The 23208-nt window shown below is 68.0% G+C and overlaps 5 protein-coding genes across 11 annotated transcripts in view; all 5 read right to left on the minus strand.

The window, feature by feature from the left end:
* Positions 1 to 135: 135 nt before the first annotated feature.
* MLX (MAX dimerization protein MLX) lies at positions 136 to 5295 on the minus strand. 3 transcript variants are annotated; one of them, XM_087770383.1, is made up of 8 exons: positions 4837 to 5281; positions 4453 to 4489; positions 4204 to 4293; positions 3635 to 3741; positions 3306 to 3405; positions 2948 to 3047; positions 2334 to 2535; positions 136 to 1805 (listed from the first exon to the last, which is right to left on the minus strand). In XM_087770383.1, the coding sequence occupies exons 1-8, from the start codon at positions 4879 to 4881 to the stop codon at positions 1749 to 1751; spliced, it is 738 nt and encodes a 245-aa protein (XP_087626509.1). In that variant the 5' UTR covers positions 4882 to 5281; the 3' UTR covers positions 136 to 1748. The 3 variants fall into 3 exon arrangements, with proteins under 3 accessions (XP_087626509.1, XP_087626507.1, XP_087626508.1); XM_087770381.1 differs by having other exon boundaries at positions 136 to 2535; positions 4837 to 5295; XM_087770382.1 differs by lacking the exon at positions 4453 to 4489 and having other exon boundaries at positions 136 to 2535; positions 4837 to 4913.
* Positions 5296 to 5976: 681 nt separating this feature from the next.
* Positions 5977 to 11390, minus strand: COASY (Coenzyme A synthase). Its single transcript, XM_087770374.1, has 9 exons — positions 10656 to 11390; positions 10003 to 10217; positions 9417 to 9548; positions 8990 to 9179; positions 8462 to 8526; positions 7593 to 7677; positions 6861 to 6958; positions 6623 to 6769; positions 5977 to 6309 (listed from the first exon to the last, which is right to left on the minus strand). Exons 1-9 carry the CDS (start codon positions 11260 to 11262, stop codon positions 6253 to 6255), a joined length of 1596 nt encoding a protein of 531 aa, XP_087626500.1. The 5' UTR covers positions 11263 to 11390; the 3' UTR covers positions 5977 to 6252.
* A 181-nt stretch (positions 11391 to 11571) lies between these two features.
* HSD17B1 (hydroxysteroid 17-beta dehydrogenase 1) lies at positions 11572 to 13740 on the minus strand. The gene is made up of 6 exons (XM_087770384.1): positions 13203 to 13740; positions 12882 to 13043; positions 12402 to 12581; positions 12212 to 12305; positions 11897 to 12080; positions 11572 to 11811 (listed from the first exon to the last, which is right to left on the minus strand). The coding sequence occupies exons 1-6, from the start codon at positions 13297 to 13299 to the stop codon at positions 11650 to 11652; spliced, it is 879 nt and encodes a 292-aa protein (XP_087626510.1). The 5' UTR covers positions 13300 to 13740; the 3' UTR covers positions 11572 to 11649.
* NAGLU (N-acetyl-alpha-glucosaminidase) lies at positions 13728 to 17626 on the minus strand. Its single transcript, XM_087770373.1, has 6 exons — positions 17174 to 17626; positions 16885 to 17032; positions 16658 to 16804; positions 16369 to 16454; positions 15861 to 16117; positions 13728 to 15630 (listed from the first exon to the last, which is right to left on the minus strand). The coding sequence occupies exons 1-6, from the start codon at positions 17587 to 17589 to the stop codon at positions 14414 to 14416; spliced, it is 2271 nt and encodes a 756-aa protein (XP_087626499.1). The 5' UTR covers positions 17590 to 17626; the 3' UTR covers positions 13728 to 14413.
* A 1980-nt stretch (positions 17627 to 19606) lies between these two features.
* The window catches only part of ATP6V0A1 (ATPase H+ transporting V0 subunit a1), a 30227-nt gene continuing 26625 nt past the window's right edge, over positions 19607 to 23208 (minus strand). For all 5 annotated transcript variants that reach the window (XM_087770362.1, XM_087770359.1, XM_087770357.1 and 2 more), the window contains one exon: positions 19607 to 21351. In XM_087770362.1, the coding sequence (XP_087626488.1) occupies positions 21258 to 21351 (94 nt within the window). In that variant the 3' untranslated portion in view covers positions 19607 to 21257. The remainder of the gene's footprint in view (positions 21352 to 23208) is intronic.

Genomic DNA, 23208 nt, shown 5'->3' on the forward strand with positions numbered 1-23208 from the left:
CCCGGAGGGCGGGGAAGGCAAGAGCCAGAGCAGGGACCCTGCGCCACGGCGGCGGGGCCGGGCTCCCAGAAGCCGCCTGGCCGGCCCTAGGGGACGGCTCCGGGCACTCAGCGACAGAAATAAAAGCAAAAAAAATGATTAAAACATTCAGCAAAATTTATTTAATTACTTTTCACAATAGAAAAATATCTGGCTTTCACATGTGAGGTCTGTAGAACTGCACGTCCTCCTCCCAAGGCTGGCGCAGCCCCAGGGCTCAGGCTGTGGCCCTCGTTTGGCCGCGGGCCGAGCCCCGAGCTGCCCGCCCACCAGAGGGGATTTTCCTCATCGCAAAGCGACAGCTTCCAGGCGAGACGCAGCTGTGGTGACGCGCATCACCGCAGGGTTCGATGCTGGGGCTTCCCGTGCATTGCAGAGGGCACCCAGAGGCAGGGTTTGAAGAAGAATTCTGCGTAAAGATCACACGCCCGCCCCCCGACGGGGTTCTCTGCTGCTAAATGGGGGTAGAAGCAGTAGCCTAAACGTTCTCGTGCTGCAGCGTTCAAAGGACGTAACCTGGAGCCGAGCGCTACCTCAGCGCCAGCGGAAAAACGGTGTAAAAATAAATATCCGCTACCCCTGGAGTGGGAACACGAACGCGATTGCAGAGAACGAATCCTGCTGCCGACGTCACCGCGCTGGAGGAGCCTGGTACAATCGCGCTGTGCGGTGACCAACCGTCGCTTGGGCCGTGGCTGTGCCACCCCGCGAAGCGTCTGTGCTGGCCAGACCGACAGCAGCGCGCGAGAGGTTGAAACGTGTCCCAGAGAGCACCCGTCTGCAACGCTGACGCTGGTGATACGCCAGGATGATTTCAGTGATTGATAAAAACAAAAATAACATCCAATCAAGGCTGATTATGCGTACGTATCCATGTAAAAGTTCTAAGGAGGAGCAGCGAGAGCCCGTGGCAGCACTGTGCTACAGCCACCAAACCACTTCCCTGGTCGCTACGGCCACATCAAAACCCAAAGACGATGAAGCCGGACGCCTTCCAGCACTCAGCAGCGCGAGCGGGAAAAGCTGCGCAGAGAGCTCGCGCCTGTCGCCCCGTCAGGGGAACTGTGGCTACAGCAGAAGAGGTCGGGTTTTAGCAAGGCCCTGGCGCGTGCCGGCGGCTCAGCGCCACGCTCATCCGTCAGCCAGCTCTCCCAGAGCACGCACACAACTAAAAATCCTGCCCCGTAAGAGCTGCTTCAGAGGGAGGCGCGAGAAAGCCCCCAGTTACGGGAGGAGCCCAGTCCTGCTCTGTTTTAACAGAAACCAACCCCTTTTAGCGTGCATTCTTGTTTCGTTCCTCTCCCCGGGATCAGAGGGGGCTGTGGCGGAGGCCTGAGGTTACGGAGCAGCTCTGCTCCGCAGCGGAGAGTCGGTGGCACAGGCAAAGCCGGCCGCGCCTGCCTGAGCTAAAGACTCTGGCACCTTAAAAGACCCCTGCTCAACACATGCTTTTTCCCCTGCCTTTCCTAAGTCCCTACAAATATTTGGTAATAGTGACCGTGCCAGCACCTGTGGGCAGAGGTGTCTGCGTGGCCTCCTTTGGGTTTCGTAGTTAACACAATAAATAACTCGGAGAAGCTTTAAGACCGGCCAGAAGGGAGACGGCCCAGCCCTTCCTGGCACCCGGGCCCCCGCGCAGGAGGCGCCCCGGCCCCGTGGGTGCGGAGGCGGCGGCAGCCCCGGAGCCGCTGGCGCTGCTGCGGGAAGGCTCAGTAGAGCTGGCTCTTCAGTTGGTGCAGGACCCCGATCACGATGTCCCGCAGCGTCTGGGGCAGAGAGGACATGGTCAGTCGTTCCAGCGGCGGAAGGGCCCATCCCCGGTGAGTGACTCCCGCGAGAGCCTGGTGCGTGTGCCGCGGGCACCAACCCCGGTCCCGGCACTGGAGCTGGCACACGCGGTGCCAAACGCCGCCACGCCGGTACAGGAAAGGCTCCCGCCTCTGCTCCCGGGCCGCGGGGTCTCAGGCAGCCGCAGCAGGGCAGGGCCCCGGCCCTGCCCGAGTGCCCGCCCTCCGCAGAGGTTTAAGCCCCAGAAAACCTTGGGGCGTCCTGCGGGAGCGACGTCCCCGGCAGGACTCTCCTTCTGAACTCTGTTTCACCCTGGCCAGTTTTCAGCACCAAACCAGTCCAGCAGCTGGACTGGGAGAGGCTGGAGCTCGGGCACTGTCCCCCATCCACCACCCTACGCCCCTGCCGCGGTCACACGCTGCCCGGCCCCGCGCTCCAGCTGGCTGCAGTGGTCTCTGCCCTGTTTCCCTCCGCCGTCGCAACAGCCCGCCCACAGCTCCGCTCACCTGGGGCTTGCAGTGCTCCTCAATCCAGCTGAAGACGCAAGCCGAGAGCTCCTGAAAACTCGTGACTGAGATGGAGGCGTTAAAGGACTGGAACAGGGAATCCATAATGCCTTGGAAAACATTGAACTTCACCTCGTCAGAGACCTGCTCCTTCCCCTCGTTCGGGTTGTCCTGATGAGCTTTCACAATCTGCTCGTAGTTCCTGAAACACGTTCAGCAGCAGTGAGGCCTCCCACCCCCGGCTTCCGCTCAGCTGCGGGGCAGAGCTCGCTGCCTGGCACTGCCCGCTGAGAACCGCCACGGGGACGGGGAGGACCAGGAGTCTGGGGAAGAGCCTGCCAGTAAATGAACACTGGGCAGCTGCAGCCTCTCCTGACGCTGGGAGCAGATTCATTTTCTGACTCGGATCCACCTTCAGACCGAACTCCACCACCCGACCCGAGACACCCACACTAACGAGCTGCGGGAGGAACAATGACAGCAGGCAGGGACGGGCTGGGTGCTCGGGGTGCCAGGCTGCCTGCAAAGCACGGAGTGCGCCCACGGACCCTTGAAAGCACAGGGGGGGGAAACAGCAGGAAAAGGAGGGCAGCAACCAACAGCTCTTCCCTTACACTTTCATGATCTTCAAGGCCATCACGTCTTTCCTGAGGGTAGAAACTTCCTCCTCTTGCTTCTTCTTTTCCTTGTGCAGGAACTGGATGTAGTCGATGGCTGAGCATGAAAATACAGACTGAGGATTCGAGAGCACACACGAGCCCCCGAGATCCCCACAGAAGGTGCCTGAGCCCAGGCAGCATCAGCTCCTGGCCGCCCTGATTCTCCTCGGGGAGGTGGCCAGCACCGGGGGTCCCCCAGAGCATCATCACACCAGAGGGTCCCAAAGTGCTGAGCCTCCACGCTGCAGGGCTCTAGCGAGGCGTCTGGGGGGTTGATAGCACCCCCTTCCCTCTCCCCACCCTCAAGACTCACTTTTCTGGAGGACGATGGCCTTGCTCAGCTTCTGGGAGCCTATGGAGAAATCCTGCTGCTCGCAGGTGGGAACGATGGCCTGCAAGTCATCGTAGCCTTTCTGTGGGGAAGCAGAGCCAGAGCACGTGCGTTGGAGTTCAGCGATGTGAGGGGGGGGGTTCAAAAGGCGCCACATCCCAGCTCCCCCCGCGCACTTGTGTCTGGGGAGGGTAGATCCAGCAGCAAAATGAAGGGGAAGGTGCTGAAAACAGCGGGGTGCTGGGTGCCACAGGGCCCCGGGAACCCGCGAGTCGCTGCGCTCTGACAGCACAGGCAGCCTCTCGCGTTACCTTGATGGCGTCTCGCCTCTTCTGCTCCGCCTGGGTGTGCGCCCGCCTGCGCCGGTCCTTGTACGACTCCTTGTAGGGCTCCTGCTGATAATCGCTGTCCTCGTCATCTGCGTGGGGAGAACTCGCCTGAGCGGTGAGCCCCGAAGCGCGGCGGGCAGAGGCGCACGGGGAGGGCGACAGCTCGAGGCCGCAGCTGGGCTCCCCGCTCCCGCCCGGCCAGGCCCAGCGCAGCCCCGTGCCCCGGCGCGGGCGGCTCCCGCAGGCTGGGCCCAGGCCAAGCGCTCCAAGGGCCCTGCCGACCCCTCCCCCTTCCTCGCGGAGCCGGGCAGACGCCTGCAGCTCTCTTGGGAAGGCGTCGTGACCTGACCGATTCCTCACTCCACAACGCCCCGATGCTGTTCCCCACCATCTTCCCTCCCTCCTAGGGGTGGGAATCCTGCCCGGCCGGCAAGAGAGGCCGCTGCGCTCGCGCCCTCGGCGCAGGGGCGAGAGCTGGCAGCCCCGCTACGTGCTGGGCAGCCCGGTGAGCAGAGACCCACGGCCACGGGGGACAAACCCCGCGGGCCTACCTGTATTGGGGACAGAAGAGGCGCTGGTGGAGCCGATGCTGTTGGCTCGCGACACTATGCTGCCCTTCCTAGCGTTGTCCATAAAGAGCGCTGGGAGGAGAGGTTTCACGGCGTAAGTGACAAAGCCGGGGCGTGCGAGCGGGGGGGGGACAGGGCACCAGGCAGCCGCCGTCACCGTGGCGCTCGGGACGAGCGGCTGCGGTCACCGGGCGGGGGCGGCCCAGGGCCTGGCGCTGCCCCGGCACCTACCCGAGTCCAGGCCATTGTCGCTGTAGGCTGCGTCCACCTTGCGCGGGGCCGGCGGAGCCGCGGCGGGCGGGAGGAGAGGCGTCAGCCGCGCTGGGGCGGCGAACCGCGGCCCCCGGAGCCCCCCAGCCCCGCTCCCCGGCCGCCCGAGCAGCCCCCGCCGCCCCTCGAGCTCCGGTCCCCGGCCGCTCAGTGACCTTTGACCTCCGCCCCTCGCCTTGACCCTGCCCTCCGTGCTCCCCCCGCCCCGGCGCTCGCCCCGCCCGCCCTCGGCCCCGCCGCCGCCCCGGCCCAGCGCCCCCCGCCCGCAGCCCCCGGGGCGCCCTTAGCATTGCCCAGCTGCCCGCCCCGGCCCGGCCCCGCTCCCTCGCCCGCGAACGGACCCACCTTCCCCCACGAGTCCTCGGCCGCGGCGCCGGGCGGCTCCGCCATCTTCCGCCCGCCCCGGTCATGTGACCGCCGCGGGGGCCGACGGGAAACGCAGTCCGCCCCGCCCCGCCGGGCCGCCAGGGGGCGCCCGCACCCGCGGCGCAGCCACCGGCCCCGTCCCGCCCCGCAGCGCCGCCCGCCTCGGTGCCCCGGGCCCGGTTACCGGGGGCCGGCAGCAGCTCCCGCGGCGCGCTGGGGCCCGTGCTGCCTGCGGCCCGAACCGCGCCCGGCCGTCCATGGCCGCCGCCGTCCTCGCCGCCTCGCCCAGGAGCGGCTGGGCAGCACCGGGACTGGAGGGGACCCGGCGGGGAGCGGGGAGCGCTGGGGGCGGGCGGGCAGGCAGGCAGCCCCCCGCAGCAGGGCCGCAGGTGCTGCCTGCCCCCCTGCCCTCCGCCCTGCCCGCCGCCCTGCCTGCCCCCCTGCCTTCAGCCCTGCCTGCTGCCCTGCCTGCCCCCTTGCCCGCAGCCCCTGCCCTGGCCACGTTGGCCACCAGCCCGTACATCCGCTCGCCGAGCACCGGGGCGGGGGTCGGGGCCGGGGGCCGCAGCGCCCCGCCGATGCCCCCGCGGGGGCCGGGACCCGGGGCGCCGGGGGGTCTCACCCCGGGACCCGCCGGGATCAGGAACGGCCGCGCTGGCTGCACCGGCGGGGAACGGGGGAAGCCGGGCACCTGGAGGGGCGAGGGGGTCAGGGAGCCGGCTCCGCACGGTACGGTACGGCCCCGCCGCCCGCAGCGCCCCGAGCAGCGCCCGGCCGTGGCTCGGCTCTGCCCCGCCGGTACCGGGGCGGGACGGCCTCGTGCTCCCGGTGACACCACGGGGGGGGGGGGCACCGGGGGCGGGACCGGCCGCTCCGCCCCCCCTCACCCCCCCCGCCCCCGGGACGGACCCGGAGGCACCGGGCGGGGCCCCGGCGGCCCCGGGCGTCTGGGGGGCGGCGGCCCCGCTGCCGGCAGCGGTCGGGGACCCCCCGGAGCCCCGCGTCCCCCAGGGCCGGGGGCGATGCCCCGCAGCGGGAGCCGGGCAGGGCCGGGGGGGCTCAGCCCCTGCCAGGCCGGGCTGGGGGCGCGGCGGCAGGACCAGCACACGGACACGCACGGAGGGAGCAGCCGCTTTACTCTCGTGCAGGGAGGTCCGGGCACCGGCGCAGGCTCGGCCCCAGGAGCCGCTGCAGCGTCCCCCCACTCCCCAGGGGCCAGCGGGACGCCCCCGGCCCCTCCGCGGGGCTGGACGTGGCCGGCGGGCTCAGCCCCGCGCTGCGCTGCTCCGCGACACGGCCGGCTCGCTGACGGCGCACGAGGCCAGGACCCGGACCTGGGTCCCCGCGTGGGATCCACGGGGTCGGCACACGTCGGTCAAGGGGAGCGCGGCCCCCTCACAGGCTGCGCTCCCGGCTCAGGCGCTGCTGCAGGAGGTCCCAGGCCTTCTCCACCTGCCAGAGAACCCACGGGGGCAGCACCTCAGAGCCCGCGGCCAAGCCGGGGCCAAGGCGAGCGGCACCACGGCACGGGCAGGAGCGGCACGCGAGGGTCCCACCCTTCCTGTCCCATCCCTGCTGCGTTCACATCCCTGAATTCGTCCCTCGTGGCCGTGCCCAGAGGCAGCCTCGACAGTGAGCAGCATGCCCAGGCACACCACGCGTGACCCAGGCACAGCACTGAGCCCTCCGGTCCCCGTCACGGTCGCCCGCCTCCCCTTTTGTCACCCGAGCCGGACCCCAGCGCTGCAGCCAGCCCGGGGCTCACCTGCTTGCGGGTGACATCCGGCTCCCAGAGCGTGCACAGCACCACCTGCGCCTGCTCCACCCTTTGGCTGTTGGTCATCTGGCTCCGCAGCCGGCTGCGAGCAGCCTCCTCGCTCAGCCCGTCCCTGGCCATGATGCGCTTCACAGCCTGGCAGGACCCGAGGGGACACTCAGGCGCTGGGAGGGGAAGCCGAGAACCAGCCCTCGCAGCAAGCACCGGGCCAAGGGGCATCACCCACCTCCTCCTCCGGGATGACGGCCGCCCACACCTCATGGACCATGGCTTGCCAGCCAGCCTCCAGCAGCACGGCAGCGTCCAGCACGCACACGGCCTTTCCTATAGAACGAGGCCATTCCTCATTACCTGGCAATCGCGAGGCAGCGCGACTGCTCCTCGGGGTCCAACCCAGCCAGTCCACTTATGCTCGTAGAGTCGCGCCTTCCTGCAAACTGGCAGCACAGACGCTTTGCTGCTGAGCCAAAGAACCTCACGTGGAAAAGAGAGCAGCAGGCAGAGGCTGTGTTTGCTTAAAGGGCACACCTGGGACGGCAGGTCTCCCGGGCAGGGCAAGCCACTGCCTTCAGCCACACGCCTATCAGGCTACCAACAGCATCTCCCAAGAGCTGGAAAAATTCTGCTCCCAGAAGGAACACACACCACACTCACTGCTGGGGCACTACCCCAAAACCGAACCTGAAATCACGTGGGAAAGAGAAAGCAACCTCCACCCTTCTTCAGAGCAGGAAGCTTGAGGTAAGCCTGGCCCAGTGCGCGGGGGGGCTCGCTCTGAGACGTGCCAGGGAAAATCCCCAGCAAGCTGCCCCGCAGAGAAGAGGGGGGTCTGAGCGAGGAAAATACCCATGGCGCTGCCAAAAGCAGCAGATGGCCGGGGCTCTGGGTCGCGGTGCGCTGCACAAGACCATGCACCCAACTCCCACCTTTGTGCCGCGATGGGAGCCGCCCCGGTTACCTTGAGCATCCGCCTCCCCGATCCGCTCCTTGACCATCCGCGCCATCTCAGGCCACACGATGTCCGTGAGACTCTTCAGCTGCTCCTAGGAAGGACCACGACGGGATTTGGTTACTTGCCCTCGCAACCCCTGGGCAGCCAACAAGGGGATCGCTGGTGGCAGCAGAACCCGCGGAAGCACGGGGGAGGGACCCGGCCCCTCGCCCGCTCGCTAAGCGCAGGGAAGGGGAGCTTCCACGCTGGCCAGAGGCTCCCACACCCGCTGATGGGGTGGGGGCTCTTTTTCCTATTATTTTCCTTGCCCCGCCAGGCACAGCAGAACCTCGGTCCCTGCTGCGAGAGGTGCTTTGCAAAGACACACACACACAGCAGCACCCATGGGAGACCCGTCCATGCTGGGGGAACCCCTCGAGCTGCCTTCAGGCTTGGGCAGCCCGCAGGACCTGAGCGAAAGGCTGAGCACCGGCCCAGCCAACAAAGCCGGGCGCAGAGGGTCAGGTTCGGCTGCCGCGTCACCAAGCCCCGCTGGGTACAAGCCCAAACCACGCAAGGGTCAGAGAGCATCGCCTCCGCGTACGTCAGGGCTGCTGCTCTGCGCCGGGTGAAGGACAAGCGTGGGACAGAGGGGACGGGGATGGGGACAGGGAGGCGGCAGCAGCTGCTGGGGCGAGAGGAGCACGTCCAGCACGGCTGCTGACTCGGTACAGAGACAGGATCTCTGTGTCCTGCCCTGTCCGTACGTCACTGCCAGAAAGGACAGCCGGGAAGGTGTCATCAGCTCAAAGGGCTGAAAAATAAAAAGCCTCAGCACAGATGGAGAGCTCCCTGCTCACGAGATTAAATATTGACAGTCTCTGTGCTGCTCTTACCTGGTTTCCAAACACTTTGGCCCCAAGGACTTTCCTGTTAATCATCCCATCTTCATTCAGGATCTCTGCGAGACAGAAGCAGAACAGGCTTGGGAGGAATGAATCCAACTCACCTCCCTGCGGCAAGCCTCGGCCAGAGCGAGAGGATTTCCGCACAGGGCTCTCAAAGGGACCCAGAAAGGAGCTGCAGGACCTGACCTGGCAGCTCTTCCCCTTGCTCCAGAAGAGGACAGGGAAGAGCTTTTCCTAGACGAACGGCAGCCCGGCTTAGCCTTCCACGCCAGCCAGCTTACAGTAGCTCTGCCATGGGGTGCGCGAGACTTGGGGAAAGCAGTGGTTTGCCCCGCTCGGGCCCAACCATCACCGAACCAGCTACAGAGCCCCGTCTGGGTGGCGCGGAGCCCAAAACCCCCGGGGAGCGAGGGGAGCGCAGGCCAGGACGGCTCCCTGGGAGGCCGCGATGATGGCACACCCCTCCCTCCTCCTCCTCCTCCTCCCAGTCTTCCCCGCAGCCTGCGGTGGCTCTACCTGCCCCAAAGGCCGCCACCACCTGCTCGTAGGCAGGGCCACCGGGGACATAGACGGCGTGGCCCAGCTTGTCAGCGTCGATGAGGAACGCTCCCAGGTGCCCCAGGAGTTTGGCGATGGAGGTTTTCCCACTCCCGGTTCCTCCAGTCAGGCCAATCACGTACGGGCGCGAAGGCAAGGCAGGGTCTTGCTACGGGAAGAAGGAAAGCCGTTGCCAGCAGACGGAGGACACGGGCTCTGTGGGAGAAGGATCCCGACCACCCAGCCTGGAGACAGGCACGAAAGGTCCTGGCTCTGCAGAGCAGGGACCTGCTCCTGCCGGGGGCCAGTACAGGCAGCAGGCAGGCAGTCCTCCGAAACTTGTCCCCCTCCTCCTGGGCACACTGCTCCCATCGCAGCCCGCGGCTCTCCAAGTGCCCCTCCTCACCCGCGGGGGCCGCAGCAGCGTCCCCAGCAGCCTCTGCCGGAGGCTGGAGGAGCTGATCTTCTCCTCCTCGTTCTGACTGTGGTCAGGGTCCTTCATCAACAGGATCTCGTAGAGAGCCAGCTCAGGGAGCCCCTGCCGAGAGAAGAGAGCCCCGAGGGCCGTCAGCCCCAGCAGCCGCGGGGACGCAGCAGAGGGAAGGGGGCTGAGCAGGAGGTCAAGGCCCAAACGAAGCAGCAGCCGCGCCCAGCCTCCCCGTGGGGCAGCTCCGTCCCCGCGAGGGGCACGTTCCCAGCAGCCAAGAGGGGAAGGGAGCCCATGGAGCTGCCCGTCTGACCCCGACCCTCTGCGGGGCTGCTGCACCACCCTTGGGGCGCACGCGGCCGGGGGCAGCTCGGCGCAAAGCACCCATCTGTGGGGTGCCGGCAGACGTGTGCGCTGGCATCCTGCCCTTGAGCCCAGGCCACGGCACGCTGGGGCACCGGCCAGCCGCGGCTGCTCACCGAGGCCCGATTTGCCCACGGGCAGCAGCAGGCATGGGCGAGAGGGCAGGAGGGGGCAGCCCACGGGGTTCCTGCGCAGGCATTACGTTTTCAAGTCTCTTCTTGTTCACGGCCTCCCCTCCCCTGCGGGTCTCCTCGCTGACCACCAGGCACTGCAGGTCGGGGTCCGTCACCGAGGGGCCATAGGGGTCGACCAGAGGCACGATGTCGTAACGCAGTGAGGGCTTCACGTCCTCCAGGAACTCGCGCAGCTTCGCCGCTCGCAGCTCGTACGGCTCGATCAGCTCCATCAGGACCTTGTCTGCCAGGCACCGGGAGGGTGGAGAAGCAAGAGATCGTCCATTTAACAACGAGCAGCTCCCGGAGTGGCAACGGAGAGCGACGGAAAAGCAGGACCGGGAGACGGACGCAAAACCTGTCCGCGACTTCGGGAGGCTGCCTCCTCCGGCTCCCCTCGCCCCCGCTGCGCCCTCAGCTCCGCGCCCCCATGCCACGATCGCTGGCGCGGATGGGACGCCGGGTCCCCACCGTCGCCCTGCCCGCACAGCACCGCCCTGCCCGCACAGCACCGCCCAGGCGCTTCGGGTGCCGGGACCCCGCGCCCCACGGGGCCCCCGGCCGCGGCACTGACCCCTCTGACCGCCCCGTCCCGCTCGGCACCGGCCGCCCCCCCGGCCCCGCACCGGCAGCAGGGCCACCCCCCCCACCGCAGCACGGTGCCGGCCGCCCCGGGACTCACGGCGGAGCAGGTCGCCGTCGGCCACCCCGGCCAGGAGCCGGTGCCGGGCCAGGAGGCAGCAGGCGCTGAGCAGGAAGCGGTGGGCGCCGTGCAGGCGGTCGAAGGTGCCGCCGACCGCCACGTCCGAGAAGTCGGGAAGCGCCGCGTCGGGGTCCTCGGGCTCCTCCTCGGGGGCCCCCCCGGCGCCCGCGGGGCCGCCCAGCAGCAGGGCGGGCAGCCGCGGCGGGCAGCCGTAGGCGGCGGCGGCCAGGTGCTGCAGGCCGAGCTCCACCGGCCCCGGCGGCCCCGGCGCCTCGGCGGCGGCGGCCAGCAGGACGCGGGGCGGCCGGGCCAGGCGGTGGCCGGGGCCCAGCAGGACGCGCAGGTCCAGGCCCCGCTGCGCCGCCGCCGCCGCGTAGAGCGCGGCCAGGGCCCGCAGCAGCGCGGGGCAGACGGGCGGCGCGGCGGGGCGCGGGGCGGGGGCGGCCAGGCGCAGCCCCGGCTGCAGGTGCACGTACAGCGGCCCCGCCACCACCCCCGCCGCCGCCGCCAGCGCCGCCGCCGCCCGCCGGGGCAGCGCGCCCAGCGGCGCCGTCAGCACCAGCAGCCCCGAGCCGAAGGGCGGCATGGCCCCGCCGGAAGCCGCCGCCGCCGCCGCCGCCGCCCCGGAACGGCCTGCGGGGGAGCCCGGCCGGTGCCCGGCAGCGGCGGAGGGCGGGCGGGCGCCCCGGTGCGGGGCGAGCGGCGCGACCGGGCTCCGCCCGCGGAGGGAGGGGACGGACGGACCCGGCCCCCGCCCGCGGCAGCGGGCACGGCCCCTTCGCGGTCCCCGCCGGGCGCCGGCGCCCGGGGACGCCGGAGCGGGGGCAGGGGGAGCCCCCGGGCGGGGCGGCTCGGCCAGCGGCCGCGGCGAGAGGGAGGGAGCCGGGAGCCGGGCGGCTGCAAAGGGCTTTATTGGCGACAGGGCGGGACGGGCGCCGCTCGGGACGGGGCCCCGCTCGGGGCCGGGCTCCGCTCAGGGCCGGGCCCCGCCGCGGCCGAAGACGAAGTCGTGCATGGCGCGGACGTAGGCCGAGCCGTCGGGGCCGGCCAGCCGCAGGCGCGAGAGCGGGGCGAAGAGCGGGGTGGTGAGGCGGCGCAGGGGCGGGCAGGGGCTGCCGATGGCCTCCAGGAACACCTGGCACCGCCGGGGGGTCAGAGCCGGCCCCGGCACAGCCGCAGGGCCCTGGGGGCCCCTTCGCGCCCACCCCGCCGGGACTGACCTGCAGGACCTCCTCCACCTCCTGGGCCGTGTCGCGGAAGAGGCTCTGGCAGTGCCGCAGGTACCGGCGGTAGAGGCCCCGCGTCTCGGCGTCCAGGCCCTGCAGCTCGCTGCCCTCGGGGTCCGGGCGCTGCAGGTTGGCCAGGAAGCTGGTGTTGACGGGTCCGCACTCCACCAGCGTCAGGCTGCGGGAAGGAGCGGGGCGGCAGCTCTGAGCCGGGCGCGTGAGCCGCCGCCGTACCCTCCGTCCCGGCATCCCTCCATCCCGGCGCCTGGGGAACCGGCGCGCAGCCCCCGCGGCGCTGCCGGGACTCACTGGATGTTGAAGGGCTGCAGGACGATGGCCAGGCTCTCGCACAGCCCCTCCACCGCAAACTTGCTGGCGCAGTACACGGAGTTGAAGGGCAGCCCTGGGGCAGAGCCGCACCCTGAGCGCCGGGTCCCTTCCCCGCGGCTCCTCGTGCCGCAGGGTGCCGGGGTCCCGCCGCAGCAGGGCCAGGTCCCACCTTGCAGCCCCCCGATGCTGCTGGAGACGATGATCCGCCCGGCCCTGCGGCGCTTCATGGCGGGCAGGAAGGCCTGGATGGTGCGGACAGCCCCGAAGAAGTTCACGTCGAAGACGCTCTTCATGGCTTGGTCGGAGCAGGTCTCCAGGGGGCCCATCAGTCCCACCCCCGCGTTGCAGACTGCCAGGCAGGGTGCTGGTGAGCTGGGCCCTGCACCCCCCCGCCCGCTCCCCAGCGCCGTGGAGGTGCCAGAAGACAGGAACATGGGGGCCCTTCCTTGATGATGGTGCAGTGACCCCCGGCACCTCCGAACCCAGCTCCTGCACCCCTGCCCTGCTGAACACCTCCCAGCCCAGCCCCGGGACTGCCGGCACCTCCCATGATTTGGCATCTGCTCCCGGTGCCCCAGGGAGGGTCGGCGACCCCAGAGAGGTCCCCCAGCCACCCCGGGGACGGTAGGGGCACTGGGAAGAGCCGTACCCAGCACGTCCAGCCGCTGCCCCTGCACTCGCTGCACTGCGGCCGCCAGCGAGCGCGGGTCGGTGACGTCGAGCTGCAGGAGCTCCAGCGTGTCAGGGCAGCAGCCCCCCAGGCGCTCCAGCAGCCGCTCACCCTTGGCCAGGTCGCGCATGGTGGCGTACACTGGAGGAGAGAGCGCGGCTGCAGGCAGCGGTGCCGCGAGCTGCCCGGCCGGTGCTGGCCCCAGCCCTGGTCACCGGCCGTCCTCGGCAAGGTGCTGCCTGGCCTGGCTCGGGAGACCCCCGGGGGTGCGGCCCCCCCGGCGCAGCGTCACCTCTTTACCTTTGAACCTGCGAGCGGCATCGGCCGCCAGGCGAGCGGCCAGCCCCAGGCCGATGCCCGAGGAGCAGCCCGTGATCAGCACCGTGGTTTTCTCCATGGTCAGGCGGTGCCGGCCGAGGTGGCCGCGCCGTTTAAAAGGGCTGGGAGGGGGGTCCCCCCGCCCCCCGCCGTGTTGTGTCTGCCGCCTTATCTCAAGGCCCCTCCGCCCGCCGCCCTGCCCGTGCTCGGGGCTCCCTGTGCCTTGATGCTCACACAGCTGCTGCGATAAAGGCCCCGCCGAGCCGGGACCCCCCCGCGGGAGGAGGGTCCGGGGCAGGAGGGGAGCCACAGCCCCGGGGGTCGGCACCAGCCAGGGCCAGCCCCCACTATGCCGTGCCGTGCTGTGCCGTGCCAGGCACCCGGCTGCCGGCACGCACCTGGCAGCGCGTTTTCCCTGATATGCGGGCTCGGGGGCCGAGCACCGCTCCCCTGCCCCCCGTTTCAGACAAGCCCAGCGCTGGGGAGAGGAGACGAACACACACGGGAGAAAGGAGCGCTCAGCAGCCAGGCCTTTAATTGCTCCGCAGGCTGGCAGCACCGCGGCCGGGCTCTGCCTGAGCCCCGGCTGCCGGGGGAAGGCCCAGAAAACCCTGTCCCAGGGAGCGCGGCCTCAGCATCGCCACAGAAACATCCGCAAAGCCTCTTTTGATACAAAAGGCACCACGCGTGGCCAGGGCCGTGCAGCAGCCACCTCCCTGGCTGCTTCTCTGCCATCCCCGCCAGCCAGCCAGGGCCCCGCGGCAGGGACGTGCGTGCCCTGTCCCTCTGTCCCTCTGCACAGTCCCAGCTCCCACTGAGCTTCCAGCTGGAAGTGCTGGAGCAGCAGAGCCCTTCCCCTGGGCCCTCGCCTCCGGGCTCACGCCTGGGGCAGCCCAGCTTTCCCGGGGCCAGGCTCAGGGCAGCCAGGCAGGGCTGGCAGGGCTGAGCACAGAGCACGGCGCAGGATGGGTCCCTGGGGCAGATCCTGTCCCGCATCTGGCTGCCAGCCCTGCTCGGGGTGCGTCCTGCCCACACCGGGGAAACGGCAGGTCCAGGCTGGCCGGGGGCCACCGGGGTTCTGCGCTTTCGTTCCAGCATTGCCGGGATGCAGCGGAGCTGCGGGAGCCTGGAGGCGGGAGGGCGTGGGGTCTCTGCCCTCCCTCCCGCGGGAGGCTCCAGAGGCACGGCCAAAGTCACGCCGCCCCAGCCCGGCTGCGCCGCAGGGCGCTGGGGTAGTATTTGAGGAACAGCTTCCTGGAGATCTCCAGCGTGTCCCCAGCCGGCACGGCCGGGTAGCGCTTCTTGTTGTAGATGAAGCCTCTCTCCACCTGGAAGACAGCCTGGTTGAACTGGTCCTGGTGGAAGGGGGTGCCCGAGTTGAGGCTCTCCACCAGGGCAGAGACAAAGAGGCTCCAGCGCACGCTGTAGTAGTCCAGCACCAGCCCCCCCAGCTGCTTGTTGGCGTAGTCCAGGATGTTCCCGCTGGGCCCCCAGAGCGTCACCTGGTTCCGGGCGTTCAGCTCGTACTGCTCGGCCTCCCGGTCACTGGTGGCCACGGCGCGGGCGCTCTCCAGCCAGCGGCCCAGCAGGAAGAGGCTGTGGCTGGAGAGGAGGCTGTCCAGCTCCGGCAGCAGGTCGTAGACCAGCACGCCACCGGCCGTCAGCAGCTCCGGCAGCGCGTGGCTCTGGAAGGCCCGGCGGATGCTCAGGTAGTAGTCGCTCACCAGCTGCTGAGCCGCCTGCCGCGTCACGTCCACCAGGTCGTAGCGGAAGGTGGGGCTGGAGCCCAGCTCCGCGCCGGCACTCAGCAGCAGGCGCCAGGCCTCGTACACGTCGCTGGCGTTGTACCACAGCTCCGTGTCCATGCGCAGGGAGGGCCGGCGCACCAGCGGGCTGCGGTTGTGGTTGACGCAGACTCCGGTGCAGTTGTACACGCTGCGGAGGAGCAGACGCCAGGCGCTGGCTGCAGCGGCATTTGGGGCGCCGTAGCGGCGCTCAGCGTAGCGGGTCACCCAGCTGGGGAGGTCGAGGGGCTCGTGACGCCAGCCCAGCTCGTTCATCAGCTCGTACACCATGTCGTTCTGCTCGATGCCCTCGGGCACCAGCCCGGTGCCCACCATGGTGGAGTTGGGGAAGCTGCGAGCCGCGAAGGGGCCGTGGTTGATGGCCTCCACCGTGCCAAAGAGGCCGTGATTGCCCCCGAAGTTGTGCAGCATGCACCAGATGAAGGGCTGCCCGTAGAAGGACTCCGTCCACTGGTAGACGGGCTTGGACTCGGCAAAGAGGTCGAGAACAATCATCCTACCGAGGGGCACGCCACGCAGCAGGGCCCGCACCTGCGCCGGCTGCCAGAAGTCCGGCTGGTGCTGGAAGAGCCAGCCCTGCATCAGCCACAGCGCCTCGGGGTCGGCTGGGGACAGAGGTGCGTGGGGTGAGGCTCCCCTCTGGGCAGGCCCCACCGGCGCGGCCGCCGCAGTCCCGGCACAGCGGGTGTCCCGCGAGGCCGCGGGGCCACCAACCGCCCCTCTTAGAGGGCGCTTTGAAGGTCTGGCACCAACAGCCGCTTCCCCCCAGCCCCTTGGCCCCCGGCTCTCCCCACCCAGTGCCCCGCAGCCAGGCCGGCACTGCGCGCTGACCCACCTCCCGTCATCGACCTGAAAACGGCGTTGCTGACCCTCGAGAGATAGGCAGGGTCAGAGGAGAGGGGGGTCATCTCGTTGAAGGTGTCGGCGCTATAGATGTGGTCTGTGCCGAACTCCTTGATCAGCTCCTTCAGGAAGAGGGTCCCGATCACCTGGAACATGGGGTCCTCCGGGTCCAGCAGGTAGGTACACGAGTAGGTGCAGTCGAAGTGGCTCCAGCCCCCAAGGCGAGTGGCGTTCACGCGCGGGAAGACCCTAGGGCAGAGATGGGGATCAGGATCAGGACAGGACCAGGGTGCCCCTGCGGGGACAGGGCGGCCTCCCGGGGAAGCTGGCATGGGCACAGGAGGGCCGGGAGCTGCGCTGGCCGCAGGAGCGCCCAGTGCAGCCAGCGCCGGCTGGGGCCGGGACCCCAGGCAGGGCCCGGGGCTGAGGTGCCCGGGAGGGAGCTGCAGCCAGGGCCGATCTGCCCCGTAGGGCCCGCGGGCGCGTGGGGCTGCACCTACCGAAGAACCCCCTGGGGCACGTGGCCCGCGAAGGCCGGCAGCACCGTGATCATCCCCAGTGAGCGCATCCTCTCCACGATCCGGTACTGGGAGAAAGAAGAAGGGAAGGAGCAGGGGGAGAGGAGCCCCCACCTCCCCGCACAGGGCCCCCAGCTGCTGCTGCAGCCTGGGGAAGGCAGCGGCGACCCCCAAGCCTCCGTGAGCGCGCTCTCGGCCTGGAGGACCAGGGCAGGGGCTCGCATGGGTCTGCCCCGGGCGGGCGGGTGGGCAGCCCCGGTGCCCCTGGTACCTGCAGGTAAAGCTGTTTGAGGTGCCAGGCCGGCGGCAGTGGCCCTGCCCAGCCGTGGAGGTTTCCCATCCGGTTCCAGGCCAGGAACGCTGGCCCCGTGAAGTACGCATCGATCTCGGACTGGTTCAGCCCCAGGGAGCGGTACACCTGCGCGGGGCAGCGGAGGCTCAGCGGCGCCCACGGCCGCCCCGCTGCCCTGCCCGGTCCCGCGGGCCCCGATACTCAACCCGCTGCCAGGCCACCTCCTGCCCCACGAAGGCCGGCGCCAGGTTGATGCCGCTGAGCGCCATCCAGTCGATCTCCCGCTCCCAGCGCGCCCAGTCCCACCAGGCGTAGGAGTAGCTCTGGGTGCAGGCGTTCTGGTAGTAGCGGTACCTGGGGGGGAGCGGGCGGCGGCTGCGGGCTGGGCCCCTCCGTTCCCGGCCCCGGTCCCGTTCCCTAAGGGCGCCTTGTCCCGGGCTAAGGAGGCGCCCGGAGCCCGGGACGGCCCCGGCGGGCACCCCGCGGCCCCGTTACCTGCCGGGGGCGGAGGCGCGGATCTCGGCCCGCAGCCGCGGCAAGGGGTCGGGCAGGCGGAGCTGCGCCCCGGACCAGGAGAGGTGGCAGCCGCAGAAGTCGCGCAGGTAGCGGTAGAGGCCGGCGGCCGCCGCCACGCCGCTGGAAGCCCGCACGGCGACGGCCACGGCGGCGCCGGGCGGCGAGCGCAGCTGGTAGGTGTCGGGCCCGCCCGCCGCCAGCGCCGCCTCCACCGACAGGGCCACGGCGGCGGCCCGCGGGCCCAGCAGGCGCCGCGCCAGCGCCCGCACCGCCGCCTCCTGCCGCGCGTCCCCCGCGCCCGCCCGCGCCGCCGCCGGCAGCGGCAGCAGCGGCAGCAGCGGCAGCAGCGGCAGCAGCAGCGCCAGTCCCAGCCGCGGCCCCGGCCCCGCCGCCATCGCCGCTCCCTGCGCCAGCGCCGCCGCGCTCCGCCGGTGGGGGCCGGCGCTGGGCGGGGCCGGCCGGGGCGCCACCGGCGGTGGGCGGGACCGAGCCGGTACCGGGAGCGGGAGCGGGAGCGGGGCCGATTCCGCGGGCGGGTCCCGGCCCGCCCGCCCGCCCGCCCGCCCGCCACCCGCAGCGGAGGGGACGGGGCGCGGGGCTGTACCGGCACCGGGCTGGGCCTGGCAGCCCGGGCGGGCAGGGGCTGGAGGCCGGCGCTGCCCGTGCCCCGGGGCCGCTGCGGCCCCGTCCCCACCCGGGGGCCGGGGCTGCAGCTCCTGCGCGGGGCAGCGGGACCCCCGCGGGGAGCAGGAGCCGCCGGGGCCGCCCGCCCGGGGCTGGCACCGGAGGCTCCGGGCTGTTTTCCCATCGCGTTTTCCGCCCGCGGGGCGGCCCGGGCCGCGGCGGTCCCCGAGCAGCCGCCGGCCCGGGGGAGCGGCGCTGCCCGGCTCCGGGCTCCCGGGACCGACCGAGACCCGCTCCGGGGCCGCCCGGCCGCTGCCGGGGCTGCGCCCACCGGGGCCGGCCCGGCCCCGCCGGTCCCCGCCGCTCCGCCCCAAGAGGGCGCTGCGAGACCGGGCAGCGGGGCCGCCGCCGGTGCCCCGAGGCGGGGGGAGCCCCCGGCTGCCCCCCGGGAGCCGGCCCAAGCCCCGGGGCGCGGGCAGGGGGGGGGGCTCCGGCCCCGAGGGGCCCGGCCCGTGCTGCCGGCGGAGGCGGGTGGGCGCAGACCCCCGAGGGAACCCCGGCCCCGCTGCCGGCAGGCAGGGCCCCGCGCTGCCCTGCCTGGCGCGGGCAGAGGTACGGGCAGGGCCCCGCGCTGCCCGCGGCGGTGGGGCACGGGGCAGGCGGGCTGGGTGCCAGCGGGGCCCCGGCCGGGGAACCGGCGACCGGAGGCAGCTGGGAGAGGCCCCGCGGCGCGGCGGGGCCCGGAGCTGCCGGGGGCGCGGGCGCTCGCCCGGCTGCAGCAGCGCTGCGTGGGCGCTTCCCAGCGCAGGGCCTGGCTGCGAGCGGCAGCCGTGCCACGGCCGGGGGGCAGAGGGAAGGGCGAGCTCGGAGCGGGGCCGGGGCTCCCGCCCCGCCGCAGGGGGACCGGGGGCTCCCGCCCCGCCGCAGGGGGACCGGGGCTCCCGCCCCGCCGCCAGCAGCCAGGGCTGCCCCTGCGGCCCCGGAGAGCGGCCAAGCGGGGCCACGGGAACGGGCAGAAATCGCGTGATTGCGCGCGGGAGCGGTGCAGGAGGGCAGGGGAAGGGGTGAAAGGGGAGAGCAGCCCCGGGACGCAGCCGGCCCCGGCGGCAGCGGGGGACCCGTCTCCTCCTCCGCGGGGTGCGGGAGGACCAGGGGCAGGCATCCTCCGGCTGCAGGGCAGCACAGACCGGCTCCGCGCCCTCCCAGGACATCAGGAGACGGGAAACACCGGGCTGCAACCACCTCAGGAACACCATCGCCAAATCCCCCAGAACCCTCCCTTCCGCTCCTCCCGCACCGGCGGAAAACACCGGCGAGGCAGCCCCGGGCCTGCAGGAAAGGCCTGAGCAAACACGGGCCCTGCGGGCGCCGGGCAGCAGCCCAGGGCAGGCAGAGCGAGCTCGCCCCGCTCCCTGGGAAGGGGCGTCCGCAGCACCCCGCCTGAACCCAGCCTTAGTCTTTCTTCCTGCGCAACCGCTCGTTTCGCTCGGTTAATGGGTTTATCTGGGCAAGCAGGAGGCTCCGGGACAGAGCGGCCCCTGCTCGGCCCCGGCCGGCCCTCGCTCACGATGTCAGCCAGGCCTTGATAAACGCGGAGGCGTTTTGGCCAGGCACGCTCACACCAGTCCCGTTGCACGAACCGGCTCGGCTCACCCGTGGTGCCGGCCATCAGGGCGCCAGGGCCCAGGGCAGGAAAGCTGAGCGGAGCCCAGGCGGATTCCAGCGTGGGACAGGGCAGGGGGGTGGCCGGCAGCACCCTTCGGCGAGGCAGAAAAGAGGCCGCACCGCTTGTTGTGCAGTTAGTTTAATTCACACAGTGACAGCAATGCATTTCAGCGGGGCAGCGGGGCTGTGCCGCTGCTCCACCTGCAAACAAGTTTTGATTTTTTTGTCTTTCGTTCTGCAAACGCCATTGTAAACATACAGCCAGGTGCGCCCGTAAACACAGCGATTACCCAGGAGCCGCCCACGCGCGGCACGAGGCTCCCCCTGCTCCGTGCACGCACCCTTGCAGCGCACACGCACCTTGCTCACGCAATTTTAAGAGCCCTGCGCTGCGCGGCATTGCCTCTTTGCTTCCAGGTTACAATGATTCGCGTTATCATTCTATTCTGTTCACACACAAATGCTTCAGATCCACCGTGACAACTAAACACGACAGCTACACACAGCACTAACACACACACCCCACTGCTCCTACAGCAACGTCGAGTTGAGGGCAAGAAATCATTCACGTTTTGCACAGGAGAAAAAGCAACAGCCACCATGGGGAAATACCACCGAGACTCTGCTGCCGTGGGACCGTCTTGGCAAGACTCAGCCTCTGTTCTCCCTTCGAGGGCTCCTTAGACCCCGAGCGTACGCCACAGCTAGGCCACCGGTACCGCCACCTTTGCGAATGCTGCCTCCGCTGATGCCAAGGCTACGTGGGCATTATCTGGATGCGCCTCGAGGACTCTGCAGCCTCAGGGCTTCGGTTTTAAACAAGAAACCCAAGAAGTTCCCCTGCCGGTGGTCAGTCCCCGAGACAGCAGTTTGCACCAGAGCTCGTCCCTCCTCCGTCTCGCCCCTGGCCCCAGCAAGGCAGCCAAGGCCACCGCGCCCGAGCCCCGTTCTCACCCCTGCCTCCAGGAACAAGAGGTGGAAGGGGCCTGCGCTGCTGGATTCAGGGCTTTGCCCGGGATACGAGCGTGCAGGTGCGCAGTGAAAGGAGCGTCTCTTCTCCGGGGAGGAGAGGAGCAGCCTTTCTTGCAAGGCCAAGGTGTTTCCCCAGCGCTAGGGCAAGCAGAGAGCCACCAGGCACTCAGCTGAGGCTGTCCTGCCCCTTCGTATCGGCTCCCCAAGCCCCAGCCAGAGTTCAGAGCCGAGTCCCTGCACGGGACGGGACGTTGTTTTTGTCAGATTAAAACACAGCACATGTGGAAGCCCTGGAGGGAGGACAAACACGCCCTGGCTTATCAACTGCCCACTGCTCATAATTTGCTTAATCAGAGGCAGAGACACATAGGATCCACATGTAAAACTCTTAAAAAAAAAAAAAAAAAAGAGCAGAGCTCTTCCCAAGCAGCAAGCTGAAGTTGTTACGCCTTTTCTCCACGTGCTTGTATGCCCACTCAGCCGCAGCTGCATTTCTCCGACGCTGCCCTGATAAGCCTGCCAGGGAATTCACAACACGAGCAGTACACTAGTACACACCAAACCCAGACACCTCATGCACTTAGTGTCTTCAGCGGTAAACTTAAGGAGCAAAAAGTTTCTTTGATCCAGTGTCACTCATTACCCCAGAACATCCAAGCTCTTGGCTTTGAGACGCCGTGGTAACACGCGAGGGTGCTGCAATAAGTTATTTTCGCTATGGGAGGATTACATGCAACTCAGACACAGGGGAGAGGGCTAGCCACAACGCACGACGTTTAACACTGCTCGAGCGGAGGGGTCCTTAGTCGTCAAACCTCCCCTCACGGATGGTATCGAAGGAGAAAGGGAGAAACTTGAATCCAGTGCCGGTGTAGAACTTGTTCTGGAACTCAATCCTGCGAGAGGGAAGAGTGTGCGTTCATTAAAAAGGCAGCTCTCAGATACGAGTTAGCAATTAGCAAGAACTCCATTAAAAGTATGATTATCAACTATAAAAAAATAAAGCTTTAAAAAGCGGTATTACAACGCAGCGTACCTATTGGCACAAACCCCCCATTTTTGCGGGACGTTTCTGGCAGGGGGCAGAGGAGAACTGCCCAGGTACTTCCATCCCACCCCCACGGGCAACAAAACCAGGATGACCTCCCTAACTGCGGCATCACCTAGAAGCACCTAGGAGCACGCAGCATCTCCTATAAGATCTCATCACTGAAGTTCACATTTTAGTTAGAACAAACCTCAGGCGCGTGATGCTGTGCCCAGACTTCCTCCATCAGCTACTTCTGTTTATTTACCTAAGCATATTTGGTTTATCCCCACAGGAGGAGTTCTGCTGAGCTAGAGATGTGCCTGTTGTCTCCAGCTGAACATTAACTTAGCCTTGTTTGCCTGCTTCCCCTAATAAACTCAGTTTAAAAAAAGAATTACTCTAGAGAACTGTCCAATGGTCAGCAACAGCCAAATAGGGAAAGAAAAAAATAATCCCGTGATTCACAGTAAAAACAAGCGCAGTGTTTCATGAGCCTCATGAGAAACACTTTCCATTGCCTGGTCCGCTAAAAAAAAGTGTCTCTGCAGGAATCAAGTGACAGCCAATTGCAGAGCAACTTAACCCAATTCAGGAGAAGTATTTTTATGAAGCACAAAAAGGCAGACTTTAATTATTTTGTTCCAAATCAGGAATCACGGTAAACTCCAAAGCTCCTGGCATTTCAGCTGGCAAAAAGTGATTTCCCAACAGAGCTCAGGAGGGAAACTTTCAGAAAAACAGCTTTCTGCTCCTGTCTGCTGCTGCCTGTTCACGCAGCTACGCAGGCTTCCCTGCGGAGGAATCCCTAGGATGAGCAGGATTTTCCGCGTGGGAGGAAGGGCTCCTTGCCAACATGCTCCAGTTTTTCAGGAACCCTGATAATCTCCGTAAGTATCCTGTGACTAAGTAACTATTCTGTAAGCAAAGGGAAATAAGAGGCAGAGGGTTGGGTATCTGAGTCACCCAGAACCCACTGTCAATGAAATTTTAACCCCGATGATTAACTGTTCCAGCTGGCCCCGACATCTGAAAGCTCCTTTTGGACACGCTCAGTTACAACTGGCCACAACTGGATGCCTGAAGCTCGAGGAGGGGCTGTTGTAAGGTTAGGGAGCTAGTGAAAAAGTTTATTTAACCAAGTATCAGGGCCTAAATGTTCTCTGCGTGTTTTTTCTGCGATTGTCTACAGGAACGCCCAGAATCCAAGGTCCTTTTCCAGTAGGAGACACTGCTGTCTCCACGATCACTGGCTGGCATGCCTACCAGCTCTAGTGCTAAACCGTGCACGGTGTCTCTCTCCGTGATGAGGTTCTGCAGAAGAACTTACTAGACAGTTAGCACTGCACTGTAAATAAACAGACTAGAAAGCTTTCTGGCAGTCAGCATTAAAGAAAACCCCACTCTTCAGCTTTTTTGTATTAATAATTAGCTTAAGTGTTTGTTGGACTGTAGTTCTGTGGGTTTTCCAACCCAACAGAGTCACCGAGCGCCCACACTGGAAAACCAGGCAGCTGACAGTCCCGTGGGAAGCAACTGCAGAGGCAGCTGTCGAACAGGAACCCTCACTTTCACTTAGGACCAGTGCAAACTCCTGCTCGGTATTTGTGTTCTTAAAGGCACGTGCCAACGCCTGGGGTCGGCTGCGATTCGGAGCACACCTCGGAGGGGTGCCGACGGCGCACCTCACAGTCAGAAAGCGACCGGGGTGTTCGCGTAGAGATCG

The sequence above is a fragment of the Nipponia nippon genome, unplaced genomic scaffold (assembly GCF_047370975.1).
Source record: "Nipponia nippon isolate SJK-2023a ecotype South Korea unplaced genomic scaffold, ASM4737097v1 scaffold_32, whole genome shotgun sequence".
Lineage (NCBI taxonomy): Eukaryota > Metazoa > Chordata > Aves > Pelecaniformes > Threskiornithidae > Nipponia > Nipponia nippon.

Coding starts and splice junctions, on each gene's coding strand:
- MLX (XM_087770381.1), bottom strand. CDS start 4,881: ATGGCGGAGCCGCCCGGCGCCGCGGCCGAGGACTCGTGGGGGAAG. Junction 3,742..4,203: donor CTCTTCTGTCCCCAATACAG/GTAGGCCCGCGG, acceptor CTCCCCACGCAG/ATGACGAGGACAGCGATTAT. Junction 2,536..2,947: donor GCCTTGAAGATCATGAAAGT/GTAAGGGAAGAG, acceptor AACGTGTTTCAG/GAACTACGAGCAGATTGTGA.
- COASY (XM_087770374.1), bottom strand. CDS start 11,262: ATGCCGCCCTTCGGCTCGGGGCTGCTGGTGCTGACGGCGCCGCTGGGC. Junction 10,218..10,655: donor CGACGGCGACCTGCTCCGCC/GTGAGTCCCGGG, acceptor GGTGCCTGGCAG/ACAAGGTCCTGATGGAGCTG. Junction 6,770..6,860: donor CCGTCATCCCGGAGGAGGAG/GTGGGTGATGCC, acceptor GGGTCCTGCCAG/GCTGTGAAGCGCATCATGGC.
- HSD17B1 (XM_087770384.1), bottom strand. CDS start 13,299: ATGGAGAAAACCACGGTGCTGATCACGGGCTGCTCCTCGGGCATCGGC. Junction 12,582..12,881: donor GCAGCGGCTGGACGTGCTGG/GTACGGCTCTTC, acceptor CCTGCCTGGCAG/TCTGCAACGCGGGGGTGGGA. Junction 12,306..12,401: donor CAGCATCGGGGGGCTGCAAG/GTGGGACCTGGC, acceptor GCTCTGCCCCAG/GGCTGCCCTTCAACTCCGTG.
- NAGLU (XM_087770373.1), bottom strand. CDS start 17,589: ATGGCGGCGGGGCCGGGGCCGCGGCTGGGACTGGCGCTGCTGCTGCCG. Junction 16,805..16,884: donor AGGAGGTGGCCTGGCAGCGG/GTTGAGTATCGG, acceptor TGCCCCGCGCAG/GTGTACCGCTCCCTGGGGCT. Junction 16,455..16,657: donor TCAAACAGCTTTACCTGCAG/GTACCAGGGGCA, acceptor TCTTTCTCCCAG/TACCGGATCGTGGAGAGGAT.